The 14325-nt window shown below is 40.5% G+C and overlaps 1 protein-coding gene across 1 annotated transcript in view; it reads right to left on the bottom strand.

Moving 5' to 3' along the window:
* Nucleotides 1-14325, bottom strand: part of LOC128226407 (uncharacterized) — a 57319-nt gene that overhangs the window by 18874 nt on the left and 24120 nt on the right. The window contains 28 exon segments of the mRNA XM_052936283.1: nt 827-1047; nt 1188-1408; nt 2158-2405; nt 3220-3240; nt 3717-3938; nt 4142-4330; nt 4575-4750; nt 5193-5358; nt 5602-5724; nt 5885-6052; nt 6230-6361; nt 6494-6718; nt 6866-7000; nt 7142-7414; nt 8374-8553; nt 8733-9113; nt 9382-9564; nt 9794-9949; nt 10176-10475; nt 10615-10824; nt 11009-11117; nt 11253-11521; nt 11713-11892; nt 12245-12511; nt 12659-13180; nt 13378-13593; nt 13708-13893; nt 14012-14122. Of these exon segments, the coding sequence (XP_052792243.1) occupies nt 827-1047; nt 1188-1408; nt 2158-2405; nt 3220-3240; nt 3717-3938; nt 4142-4330; nt 4575-4750; nt 5193-5358; nt 5602-5724; nt 5885-6052; nt 6230-6361; nt 6494-6718; nt 6866-7000; nt 7142-7414; nt 8374-8553; nt 8733-9113; nt 9382-9564; nt 9794-9949; nt 10176-10475; nt 10615-10824; nt 11009-11117; nt 11253-11521; nt 11713-11892; nt 12245-12511; nt 12659-13180; nt 13378-13593; nt 13708-13893; nt 14012-14122 (5790 nt within the window).

Below are 14325 nucleotides of genomic sequence, written 5' to 3'. Positions count from 1 at the left end.
AGCATTTGGTTTGTTTGCAAACATATCAGATATAAAGGAACTAGAATTCCGCAAAACAGATCTGTTGCCAATCAAGAACGCTCATACTTTTTCTGGTCAAAGTCACCACAACCTTGACCTTCAATCAATTAACACCAAAATGAATAAAGAGTAATTCTAGGGTTTTTTTCTAGCTAAGGTTGGAAACAAAAATTTGATGCCAACAACAAGGACAACGTGTATGCTGTAACTGAACAATTCCCGATCCAAATGTATCTGCCATAAAACTAAAGCTGTCAGAGGAGTGAAGAATATCCCCAAATGCTGCCTGGATACAGGTTGGCAAACTATTTTTTTAAAAAGACACATTGTACATTGCATTTCCACTTATCATGCTTAACGAAAAAAAGTTGTTTGATTAAAATCCATTGAGTAATTTAGAAGTTACCCTACTCACAAGAAAAAGCTACAAAGGACAATAACACTTCAGTTGCTTAAATAGAGTTATGTTACCTTGGGAACACTGCACTTCCTCTCAGTGTGCTTTACATTTGTATGAAGTATAATTAAATTCCATCCAGTTGTTTCAAGTTATGCTCAGCATAAGAAAACGTTACAAAGTGCAATAACTCTGTCATAAACTAAAATATCGTATGAAGTTAAATCAAATTCCATGCAGTAGTTTTCAAGTTATGCTCCAGACAAGACCAATTGCAGGAGACCAACGCACCAGTCACAGGGTGACTCCAATATACCCCCTCAAAATTGTTTGTCGTGTTGGTATAAAGAAAAAAGTTATAACATAATGAAATATTAATTATGAAATGCTTATGTAACCATTTCTTACCAGTCATGCATACATCGGGTGCGGACATATTACTGAGGAGACACATGTACCCAGCAGGGCAGATGGTGCAGTTGTCCTGACCATATGATGCCTGGTATGTTCCTGGGGGGCACGCCTCCTCCTGGGTTGTGCCTGCCTCACAGAAGAACCCAGTTGGGCAGATGTAGCCTGTCATGCCGTCCGTTGGGGTAGGGGTGGTGCTGCCTTCCAGACACACATACCTGGGGGAAGAACAAGCATGTTTATATAAAGGAATAAACCCTTGGTGTAAAGTTTGAACTGGAAGGTTATGCTTTCAACCAAATTCAATATGACAGTAAAGATCTAAGGCTAACAATGAAAAAGACTTGTCTGCCCTTACCCAGGATCACAGATGGGCATGGTTGAGTTCTTCACATTGGCCTGGACGTTACAGTAGTGGCCAGGCAGGCAGTCAAGACATTGGGTGACGTTGGTCACACCTGTACTGCGTGAAAACGTGCCTATAGGGCAGGGCAGCGGGTAGTCACTTCCCTCGAGACAGTAGTACCCAATTGGACAAATGTCATTGCCAGTGAAACTAGTGTTGTCACTGTGGTCCACCTACATAGAGAAACACACCATTTACAGACAGTGCACTTATAGAAAAGGCTGTCAACACAAAATCTGAATTTAGGGATACAGCAAATCTGTCAGTATTACACCATTTACTGGTATGCTGTTGTAGAGATAAGCAGCTAAATGTATCAAACTGGTTAACTCTTTGGTTAAGTCAAAAGTAGCAAAAATGTTTATTGATTGGCCAATATTTATCAAACAATTACTATCATCCAATCAAATAACTTAACTGTGCTAACTGGCAAAAGCCTGTTTACAACTTATCCATTAAAGTTTAATACAATTGGCTGCAGACTCACAGTTATAACATCATTTTTTCTACCGTGTTCTCACAATTCTATCAAATATCCTATTTCATGAATACTTCATATTCACAATGAATTCACATTACGCTGTTAGTATTCTTCTATTCACTGCTCACTTTTGTTCAGAACAAAGGATACACCCCCCCCCCCCCCCCCAAATATTCTACCTTTTAAATGAGAAATGAGTTGAATGTAGGTACTTTTAAAATGTCATTATATATGAAAAGATGTTCCATTCAATACGGTAACTATACTTAACAAATGAATTATACACATTTTCAGATTGATTGTCCTTTGCATTCTTTAAATGTGCATCAGGACATGAACATTTCGTTTAAAGTGAAAACCAACAAATCAGTAATGCGTTTTTATCTGTAACAATATAAAGCATGCAAAATGCAAACTGAAAAAATAGGTTTGCAGACTTACAAGGTGGTCAATGGGTTGTGCGACCTCGGCAGACCCTGTGCAGTAGTGGCCCGGGCTACAGTTAGCCGTGGGGGTGGTGAGGCCTTCCACCTCACAGTACATGCCCGGCGTGCAGTCCACACAATCAGACACTACATCATTGTTCAGGGCGTCACCGTATGTGCCCACAGGACATGGTGTTGGCAGGCTGCTGCCGGCCGGACAATAGTATCCCATTGTACAGTTGGCTGGGGTCGTGATGGCCACACCTTAAACGTAGAAAGTTAAAAATAGAAAGTCAAAGTCTTGTACTAATAGAGTCATTAATTAGTACAATTTTCTAAAGCTAAAGTTAGTAAAGTACTGAAACTGTTTTTTAAGTTAATATATTTCTAAAAAAGAGGACAGAGATTGAGAAAAGAATCCCAATTAACAAACTAAGTGAAATGGTTTTCTAGAAGAATACTTAACTAAATATGACAAATAATCTAAAACTTTACTAGGAAAGATACCAGAAAGTATTATGAATCAAGGTAACAAATGCGAATGTGAGGTGGTGAAGAAGACTGTTACAAAATATAAATGGTGTGAACATGTGCTACATGGGATAATAACAGTGAAGGGGCAAAAACAAGATCAGGATACACTTGTTATAAATTAAATATAAAGACAAACTTGTTTTTCAAACAGTTTTGCATTATGTTAATGTTATTGAGTGGCTGTAAAAATATGAGTTTGAACACAGACTCTCAAAATATATTAATATCATTTGTTACACAGGATTTGGGTTGAAAATGAAGTAGATGTCAGTACACAAAGGGTAAGCAGGGTTGCATCCTCATGTAAGATACTTAGAATGATGCTTTTTGTAGAACTCATGCTTTGTATAAAGAAATAATAGCCTAGGCTATAGAATGAGTGAAGTCCTACATCATGGTCATGAAAATGACTATGGTGAGAACATAGAATGATTTTTAAAGATATTACATAAACAGCATATGTTAAATATGGTATTAAAACAACAGGGATACAGTTCACTGCAAACAGTAATTATTAACAATAATATTCATGCAACCAAGTTACCATCACAAGTGGTGCCACCTCCTGAAACATTCACAACCATCCACATAATAATTAAAACCAGGACATAAACCTGTCAGCAAAAAAGGACAGAATCATGTATCACCTTCACAAAATGCCTGATATAAAAAAGGTGCTGAATAACTTAACAGAAGTAATCTGTTAGCATCCATCCTGGTCTTCACAGCGTCATATGTTTATAGGTCTAGTAAGAGATATTATTTTCTACATGGTAATCTATAAGACTAAGACAAAGAATTATCCTGAAAGAATGCATGGTTTATGATAATTAGTAGATCTATATTTAGTAAAAGTGTCAGTTAATTGTCTAATTGGCTTTTAATTATTTTTATTTAAATCATTATTTTCTCTAAACAACTGTCAACTGGTTTTGGAAAGAACTTGGTTTATCTATTTTGAAATCAGATTGCCTTAATACATTATCTATCAAAATGACACTTAGCCAAAATTTATATATATATGTACTGTCTTGAGCGTACCTGCAGCAAGGTTACAGTAAAATCCAGGGTCGCAGGTGAGGCAGGTGGACTGGGCGGAGCTGGGCTGGAATGTACCATTGGGGCAGAACACAGGGATGGGGGAACCCTGCTCACAGTAGTGGCCTGGCCAACACTCCAATCCCATGGGAGTCAGGGAATCCTGGCCACCAGGGCAGTAGTAACCAGGGGCACACTCTCCAACCTCCGCTGTCAAGCCTGTACCTGTAAACAACAAAGAACAATTTTAGATAGATTTATTCATTAAATAATTAAATAGGTTGTAATGAAAAAGTATGAAAGTTTAAAACATTCAGCTAACAAGTCATTTATGACAAAAAATTTAACAAATTTTGATTATAGTTGAGAGATTTCAAATTTAACATAAATTGTAAATCATATACATACATTTTATAACATGCACTTACCATTACAGTAATATCCAGCTGTGCAGTTCTGGCAATCAGACTCCTGCTGGTTGTATTCCTGGTTGGAGAATGTTCCAGCAGGGCACTGGATTGGCTGCATGCCCTCGAGACAGTAGTGACCCACTGGACACGGTATCTGGGTGGGTGTGGCACTCGCGTTGTTGCAGTACCAGCCAGCTGAACAGTTGCCTGTATAAACCATCACATTTTGTCATCAACTGTTGTTAACAATAAAGTCTTATCAAGAAACAAAAACATAAACCATAACAAAATGTTAGAATTGCAGTAAAATCTGCTACTGTTTAAAACAAGATAATCTGATAATATTTTTTTAGTTCAGTAAAAAAAACCCAGCTTTGAGTACATCGTTATTTATATTTTTAAGAAAGTGGATCCATGTGACTGCATTCTCTACAACTTATTCAGCTATTACCAGTAGGCAGTGGAAGGCCTGGTGTTTCACAGTACATGCCCGCGTCACAGGCGGTGGGCTTGGACGAACCCTGGGGACAGTAGTAGCCCATGGGGCAGATTCCACCAGTAGACAAGAGGAAGTCTGGGCATACACAGTCCCATGTTGGTGCACAAGTGTCATTCGAGTATAATCCACTGAAAATAACAAAAGTTGACTGTACAAATTCTTATACTTTTTAGTTATTTAAAAAAATTCCACAATGACAGTGGTCGAAATTAGCACAAGCCCTGCACTGGTAAAATGTCTTTTGGGCTTGCTCAAATTCTGAATTTTATATAGCAGGGCTTGTTCAAAATTTTAATGCCAAGCAATAGTATAATAATTCGGGCTTGTTAATCCAAAAGTCTAATTTCGATGACTGCAATGATATCCTCTTAAACGCAGTTATTTTCTGATGATGAGGTGTACGGTATATCCCATTTAATGTACCATAGAAAGTGAGACTTTGTCTCAGTGCATTGAAGAAATATAACACACCACTTATGGAAATATACATAACACATAATAATTTGAAATACATCTTTGTACCAATAGAGAATACAAAAAAATGCTGACTCATTAGAGCAGGTAACTTACGCAGAAGTTCCACCGACAGCAGCACCTAGATCATATGGTTTAGCGCTGAAAGCCGCTCCGGCACACCAGAAACCATTGTCACATTCCCCATCAGGAACAACATTACCAGTTCCCTCGCAATAGTAGCCAGGAGGACAGTCTATACAGTCACTGACATCAGTCGAACCTGGAAAACATAGATATATACATAGGGATGAAAAGAATATTTCAAGCACTAATAAAGCTTTAATTGCTTGCTTGTATGAAATATATTGTGTAAAATGTTACAATTCTTCAGTAACATGAAAGTTTTTACCATTTTCATCAAATAACATTATTTATTAAGAACATTTTTTTTGAAGGCAGTTATCATATTGGAAGCCAAAATCTTTACCTACATTTTTCAATGCTAATCAAGTCTAGTGTATACCAGTGACATTGTTGTATGTGCCAGCAGGGCATGGGAACTCAGTGGCCATTGTCGTGTTTTCAGGGCAGTAGTGACCAGTTGGGCAGGTCAGAGGGGTGACCGTCGCATTCTCACAGTAGAAACCTGCAGAAAACATAGCTGTTTAGTAACACCATCAATCAGATTGCTGTTCCTTCACAAAGTATTATTCATAACCTTATAAAATCAAGCAGATGGCACTTAGAAGATAAATGAAATAAGTTTAAAGTTTTGCAACGAGCAGTGGAGACACTGTTGCACTAACCTTGTGGGCAGGGCAGACACTGGGCATATCCAGTGTTTGGGGCATATGTTCCAGGCTCACAATAGCTGAAGTAGCCAGAGTTGTCGGGGCATTCGGCTCCAGCAGGACACACATCACCTGTACCTGTGTGTAACCCTGTTGACACCACAGGGACGCTAAGGCTCACACCTGCACAAACAAGATCAAGAGTTTTTCACTATTCTAAACAGTACTGCCAATTTCTCATACAATACTAATGTCTGAAATGATTTTCCATGACAATAGGACAGCATTACTTCAGTACACATTCTAAAATTTCTGGCAGTACGAGGATTTATATCACAACCCAGATGAAGTTCAACTTACCAAGATAGCAGTAATGTCCTGAAGTGCAGTTTCCGGCGGGCGCAGTGAGACCGGTGGTGTCACAGTACATGCCCGACGTACAGTCTGTACAATCTGTGTAGTTCCCGAGACCAGTTGTGTGTCCGTATGTACCTAAGCACAAAGATATGCAATATAAGAACATACAATTTATTCCAAAGATGAACAGTTACTATTTTATGTATTAGGACAGCTGTCAGTATGCAAGCCATAGCTCTATCATAGCATACATAACACCAGGCTTACCAATAGGGCATGGTTGTGTGGCAAGACCAGTTCCCTCTGGGCAGTACTGTCCCTGTGGGCAAGGATCCACCGTGGAACCACCTGTACACTCAAAGCCAGTGGGGCACACGGCACATGTCGCCTGACCCGTAGCATTTGTGTAAGAACCTGGTGTGCATGTGATCGGGGCTGTGGAACCCTGGGGGCAGTAGGAGCCGATCGGGCACACATCACCTGTCACACCATCTGCAAAGTTAAAAAAATAGTTCAGTTATATTAGGTATTGGTAATGTATAATGAAAACTCTCTATGGTAATATACAGTATACATTATGCTCATAAAATACAGTTACAATGGATATTATGGAAGTATAGTCCTGCAGTGTCTTCTCACCAGTAGGGTTGCTCTCTTGCGCATTAAGTGTACAGTAGTATCCAGGATCACAGTCTCCAGTGATGGAGTCATTACCGGCCAGGTAACAATACTGGCCTGCCGGACAATCCACGCAGTCAGATAGCAATTGCTTGCCTGCAGACGAAAACAAAACCATCAAGATGATATACAATTGAAATAATTTTACAATGAAAGCAACTTAAAAACTTACAGAATTTAAACAAAAATAGTTTAAGGACAATCAATCTAACTCTAATAGATACATAATATACTGACCTTCCTGAGACTGATATGTGCCACGAGGGCAGGGGGTAGGTACTGCAGTTCCCTGCTCACAGTAGTGGCCAACAGGACACAGATACCCATATGTCTGGCTCACAGGGGCGGCCTCGATGGAGCCCAGCTCACAGTAATGGCCGGCGGTGCACTCTGCCTGTGGCTGGACAAGCCCCTCTGTCGGGCAGTACCAGCCAGGTACACAGGGCAGGCACTCTGTGTGGTTGGTCAGACCTGTCAGGTTGCTGTATGTGCCGATTGGACAGTTGGTTGCTGGAATAACAAGGCACTAGTTATCATGCAAATTGCAACAGCGCAGGGAAAAAGTACTAAATCATTAACTGGCAAATTCACACACATTATGTGGCACATCCTTTTATCCAAATGACAATAAAAATGGAATTGAAGTCAAAGCTCTGTATGCAGATACTAATCCTCATATTAAGTTAAATGCCAACACGCCACTTACAATAAACAGTTAAAGGTTTTTATATTAATGGTTTGTCCCTGGGCAATGTCTTTGTTTACTTGGAAACTCAACGGGAAGAAATAAGCTGTGTTTTCTCTCATAGAAAAATAAAATGATCAAGATTTTATAGAACAAGCTGACACAGTAAGTTACAAATGCACCCGAAGTACCATCCACTTCAATGGAGTATGCAATTTCTAATACCTTTGTCTAAATTCAGAGCAATTATAAACTATAAGCATATGCAAGACCCCATAATGGTTGACCTTAAGGGGAACTAACTATACTCATTCCATATGCATATATGCAGCATTATACCCTTTGTGTGGCTTTGAACTTTGAGGTTGGGGCATGGAATATGAAGTGGACCCATTGTTTTAATGTAATCAACATATTCCCCAAGTAATTCTAAAACCCCTCAATGCACGAGTTACATCCCAGAGAGGTAAAACGGGAACATATGAGGCACAGATGGAGATGTGTATATGCCCATCTACATCTAGAGCAATCATTGTACTGGAATCTTATTATTTTTGAATTTTTACTCAAATACATTTTTGCTCTGAAATTACTTCCCTTAATAATACTGAGTAATGATTTTATCAATATAATACCTAAGAGAATGTGCTTTTAAAAATGAGTAAAACAAACAAAATGAATCATGCTATTCTGTTATGTTGAAATCTCATTTGAGATTGAGAAATGACTGGAGCATTTTCATGATATTGGGACCAGCTATATTATCCACAATAACTGTGCTTACGTATGAATGTTCCCTCTGGGCAGTACTGTCCCTCTGGACAGATGTCGCCAGTGGTTCCATCAGTTGGGGTAGGGGAGGCAGCCCCATTGATGCACATGTATCCTGCTGCGCAATCACCCTCCGGGGAAGTGAGCCCCTCTGTCTGACAGTACTTGGTTGGTAGGCAGGATGTACACTCATCTACAGTGGTGGATTATAATGCATTTCATAAAAAAAAAAAATCACAAGGATGGTAAATAGGCATATATACCGGTAATTGTTTTTCTCCCTTTTTTTTGCATTTTACGAGATATAATTATATTCACAATTTTATTTTTAAAAAATTATTGAATTTGTTATTAAAACTGTTGACATCATACTTGGAGCTTCATAGTTGAGGGCGCTACTATATGTTCCAGAGGGGCATGGATAGGTATTCTTTCCCCCTGTTCCTGTTGGGCAGTAGTACCCAGCTGGACAGTCCAGAGGTACTATGATGCCAGTATCGTTAGATCCAACCGAGTACTCAAATGGATCACAGTAGTATCGTGATGGGCAGATCTTGCAGGTTGATTCTCCGGTTGTGTCCTGGTATTCTCCCCGTGCGCACATAATAGGGACAGCTGTTCCCGTGGGACAGTACGTTCCCTGGGGACAAGGGTATTCACTGGGGTCCTCCACAGCCTGTCCACCTGGACAGTAGAAGCCCTCCTTGCACGGACCTGTCACATTGGTTAGCCCGGGGGAAACACAGTAATAACCTAAAAATATTAAAGTTTTGATAACAGTCCTACTTAGTCTAAACAATCATACTCAACTATCTAAGTATTTAAAATGCATACTCAACTATCTAAGTATTTAAAATCAACAAAATGAATTAATTTTAATTCAAATATACATTGACTGTAATCATATCAATTTTACAATTTCATTGAATGTTTGTAAAACATTGACCCTAAATAAGCATATGGTTTGATACTATAACATTTTATTACGGATATGCATTCATCTCCAATAATGAATTCTTACCAGCAGTGCAGTTCTGACAGTCAGACTCCTGTGTAAGGCCAAGGGAGTTGGAATATGTTCCAGCAGGGCAGGGTGTTGGGGCGGGCGAGCCTGTGAGACAGTAGTGCCCAACCGTGCAGATTGTGCTGGCCGGACTCGGCTCTGAGTCTCCTCCAGGGCAATAGTAGCCAGCACTACAGTCACCTACACAACCAACAATTAACAGATAATAAATTTTACATTCTTAAGTATTACTTTATTACTAAGTTTTAAATACAATCGACCTCTGAAATACTGGAACAAAAATGTTTCTTTCACAGTTTTGTACAATGTCATCACATCTCTATTTTAGGTATGTCATGGAAGTTGAAATTAGGAGCTTGTATCCATATTAAATGTTTTATTTTTTCATCAGTTTCATAGATATTATCACCTGTTGGTGTGGACAGTTCATAAGTTTCACAGTACTGGCCAGCATCACATTCTGTTGGGGCCTCAGAACCAAAGGGGCAGTAAGTGCCTGGCTGACACCGGCCCCCCGTGAAGTTCTGGTCAGGGCACATACATAGGTCCACAGAGCTAAAGTTACCTGCACAGTAAACATTTTTATACACATTTTGTCTATTTTTAAGACATATAATAAATTGTATTCAGCTAGTGCCAAGAAATTTAGGCTGATTAATAGTTTTCACTTGCAACAACACTGAAAGTATTTAAGTATCATCTTAAAGAAATAAAGCATTAACACAAGTCATCCATGGTAGAAAGCAGTTTTATTTTAATCAATGTATGCACCAAGTTGGGTATGTCCTTACCGACTGGAGTAGGTGTTGGTGAGGTGGCACCGCCAGAACAGAACCAGCCAGGGGAGCACGAGGCTGTAACAGCACTCTGGCCAGGGGAATTGCAAAACGATCCTGGGTCACAATACACACAGGCAGAGTCATTGACCGCGTTTGTGTTGGGATTGTATGTTCCAGCTGGGCACGGGTACTGTTCACTATGCTCTGTGCCCTCAGGACAGTAGCGGCCAACTGGACAGCTCTTAGTGAGGTAATCATTTGCTCCAGCCATACAGTAGTAGCCAGCCGGACAGAGATCACACACCGATTGACCTGTCATATAGAACAACTATTAACTTAAACATTACCGACTCCATTTACATATTTATCTCACTTAATATGCAAGGATATTGAAAACCTCTTCTTGCTCTGGATAATTGAAGCTGATACAAAAAAAAATAGTATCACTTACCTGTACTGCCAGCGTATGTGCCAGCTGGGCACTGGGTGGACACAGTGGAGTTTAGTGGACAGTAGTGACCAACAGGGCATATGTCTCCAGTACCGGTGTAGCTACTGCCCGACACAGGGGCTGCAACATTTACTCCCAGGGTGCAATAGTAACCAGGGTCACATGGGCCATTAGGGCTGGTGCTTCCAGGCGTGGAGCAGTAATAACCACCTGCACAAGGAAAGGAACAGTGAAGGCTATGGTTAATTCATATTAAATATCAATTGAAATCATATTAAGATGATAATATCTTCACCTATCATTATATTTAAACTCTTCCAAGACATGTATGTTGTATCAATTTTTACATTTTTTTGTTAGTAATGTTTCCAACAAGCGTCCAAACTCATGCTACCTGTGCAGTCCGTGCACTGTGATATATCAGAGAGCTGATCTGTGGCCCCGTATGTTCCTGCTGGACACAGTTGAATGTCAGCGCCAGTACCCTCAGGGCAGTAGTTACCCTGCAACCAATCAAAAACTTTTGTATGACCTTTAAGACTTAAAAGTTGATTTTTTTTAATGTGTCAATAACAAAAACAGTATGATTTTTACCCAATTCCTAAATGAGTTTACATTATGCTCCAAATGACTCATACCTGTGGACATATATCAGCTCTGTCCCTGTTAACGCAGTAGAAGCCTGGTGGACAGATGGTACAGGTACTAGCCCCTGTTGTGTTCATGTAAGTTCCATTGGGGCAGGCAGAGGGGGCCCCTGAACCCAAGGGGCAGTAGAAGCCCTCCGGGCAGATGTCACCTGTCACCCCATCAACAGGGGAGCTTGTGTTGGCAGTCAGAGTACAATAGTAGCCCGCGTCACAGAGGCCCGTTGGATAGGTGAGACCCGCACTCCCACAGAAGTAGCCTGATATACATAGGATACCAGCTTACAGAAATGTGTATATGTTAATATTCAATAAGACTATTAAATCAACAAAATGAAGAGTGAACAATATAATAGACTTCCAATGAGTGTGTTTCATGAGACTTCTACCTTATATAGCAGAAAAGGTTACTAGTGTCTTTGGTTGAAAAAGAAATGACAATGGAACTTACCAGCATAGCAAGCAGTACAATCTGTGACATCTCCAGCCCCTGTGGTGTTGAGGAAAGTTCCAGCAGGACAGTCAGTGGGGGTGTGTGTACCGTTAGGACAATAGTGGCCCTCTGTACATAAATCTCCGTATGTTTGGGAGACTGGGTTGGGTGTCTCACCTCGCACAGTGCAGTAGAAACCTGAGACAATGCACAAGAAAAAAACAAACCATGAACAATTTTGAGCCCATTGCGCCAATACCTATTTCCAACATTGATTAAATTGATTTTTCTTTAAATACTGCTGCAAACTTAGTGCAGAGAAACAAATACTTATTGATCAGAACTTTGTTAATTAGTTGACAACTTTGTAAAAGTGAACTGCTATGTCATTAATGATCTTATTTACTTAAACAGCCCAATGACAAACTTAATACCTGGTATAAAATTATGATTGGCCTAAAGACACTTTTTTTAAATTGGGTTTCTAAAAATCACTATATTGGCAAAATAATATTCTATTTCTAAGAAGGTTCTGCTTAGGGATGCTCACCTGCCCAGCATGAGGCAGACTCTGTTGTAAGACCTGTACTTCCACAGTAGAAGCCTGGTGTGCAGTCGGTACATTCGGAGCTTGCCTGGAGCCCCGTCACATTGCTGTATGTGCCAACTGGGCAACCAATGCCCGTCACACTCCCACTCTCACAATACTTGCCCAGTGGACAAATGTTGCCTGTGGTCCCGTCTGTTGGGGTGGAGTTGTATGCTCCCAAGGTGCAGAAATATCCTGGAGAGCAAGGTCCTGATGGCTCTATGTTGCCTGTATGATTTAAGGGAAACTTTAAAACAATGAAATGTTGGAAAATATTAAATTGGTATTAAAGATACTAAAGTAAATGCCACTCATAAGGATAGCATTTTTGGTTAAACTTTTTGGATGAAAAATAAAATGTTATGGAATACATACCTTCACCATTGCAGAAAGTGCCAGGTTCACATGATGTGCACTGGGTGTTGCTCCAAAGTGATGTCATGTTGCTGTAAGTGCCTGCAGGACACAGGAACTCCATGGCATCTGTGGTGCTGGTCGGGCAGTAAGCCCCGCTTGGACAGGGTGTTGGCACATCAACACCCCGGTAGCTACGGTAACGACCGGAGTAATTCCCACTGGTGGTCACATTCTCATCATCAAGGTTCTCATAATCTCCAAATGCCTTGCAGTATGAGCCCGCAGGACAGGGGTCACAGTTACCCTGAGCCCAGTGGGGCTGGTAGTTTCCAGATGGGCAGCCGGTCTCATTGTGACTTCCCTCGTAGCAGAAATGGCCAGGACTGCAGGCATATTCAGATGGCATGGGGGTGGACTGTCCTCCAGGGCAGAAATACCCAACACTGCACAGACCGGTTGGCTCATACAAGCCAGTGGACTGACAGTAGTAGCCAGGGGTACACTCAAGGCAGTCTGATAAGCTGGCTCCACCTGTTGCATCTAGAATTGGTGTGAAAAAAGATGTACAACAACATTAAGGAAAGAATTTCTTGCTAGCAATTAATTTAGATGCAGGTTGGCGCAGAAATTACCTAAAATGCATATATTACCTTATGTGCAATGGAAAAAAGACTTTGAAGGGTGAAGGAAAGCAACAATGTCAGTAGACTTAATGGTGTTTAAGCAAAGAGTCATACTGTTGAATGTTCCAATGGAACAAGGAATCTCATAGGTTGTTCCGGATGGGCAGTAGTGTCCCAGACTGCAGTCCTGTGGGTTTGGCACAGACTCACTACCATTACAGAAGGAGCCCCCACTGCAGTTGCCTGTTGGGGACTCAAGGTTGTCCGTGTCACAGTACTGACCAAGGGGACAGGGGACTGGGCTTGAACTGCCAGTTGGGCAGTATGTGCCTGTAAAACAGATAAAGGCGATACATGATTATCAATGTCTTGAGTACATAAGCATGAAATCTGTCTGTTCCATGAATTACTTTTATTGAGTATTAACATTTTGAGATTCCTCACCTGGTGCACATGGCCCTCCAGTGAAGTTGGTCAGGTAGGTGGGACACGACATGTTGATTGAGAAGTCTAGTGAAGAGTTGTCAAACACGACTGGCTTGTCACTGAATGCACCGCCTGAACAATACCAGCCTGCTGTGCAGTCATCCACTGGCTCCGACAGACCATCCAGGTCACAGTACTTCCCAGCTGTCAATGAACATGCATCTCAATGATTACATTACCACTAGAATGTACATACAAATATTTAAGGTTTTGTTATACTATATATTAAAACTATAATTTCTAAATATCTCTATGTGCTTACCTGTACATGACTTGCAGTCAAAGATGTCATCGGCGTTGGTGTTGTTGTTGTATGTGCCCATGGGGCAAAGATACTGGTTGGCATATTCCGTACCAGCTGGACAGTAGGAGCCTACAATAACACTCAGGGAGTGAATGCCGTCCACACAAACTAATTTCACTATTCAATGTAAGACACTTAACTGCAATATGTTAGAATCATTTAATTTAGGAATACAAACAACCTGCACAATACAATAAACATGAACAGCTACAGTTATTTTCAGCTCCCCTTTTAAACAAGTCGTAAACAGTGTTAGGACAGCCCCATGCTAT

This window comes from Mya arenaria, chromosome 3, assembly GCF_026914265.1.
Source record: "Mya arenaria isolate MELC-2E11 chromosome 3, ASM2691426v1".
Taxonomy (NCBI): Eukaryota; Metazoa; Mollusca; class Bivalvia; order Myida; family Myidae; genus Mya; species Mya arenaria.
This window is presented reverse-complemented; position numbering and strand designations above follow the sequence as displayed.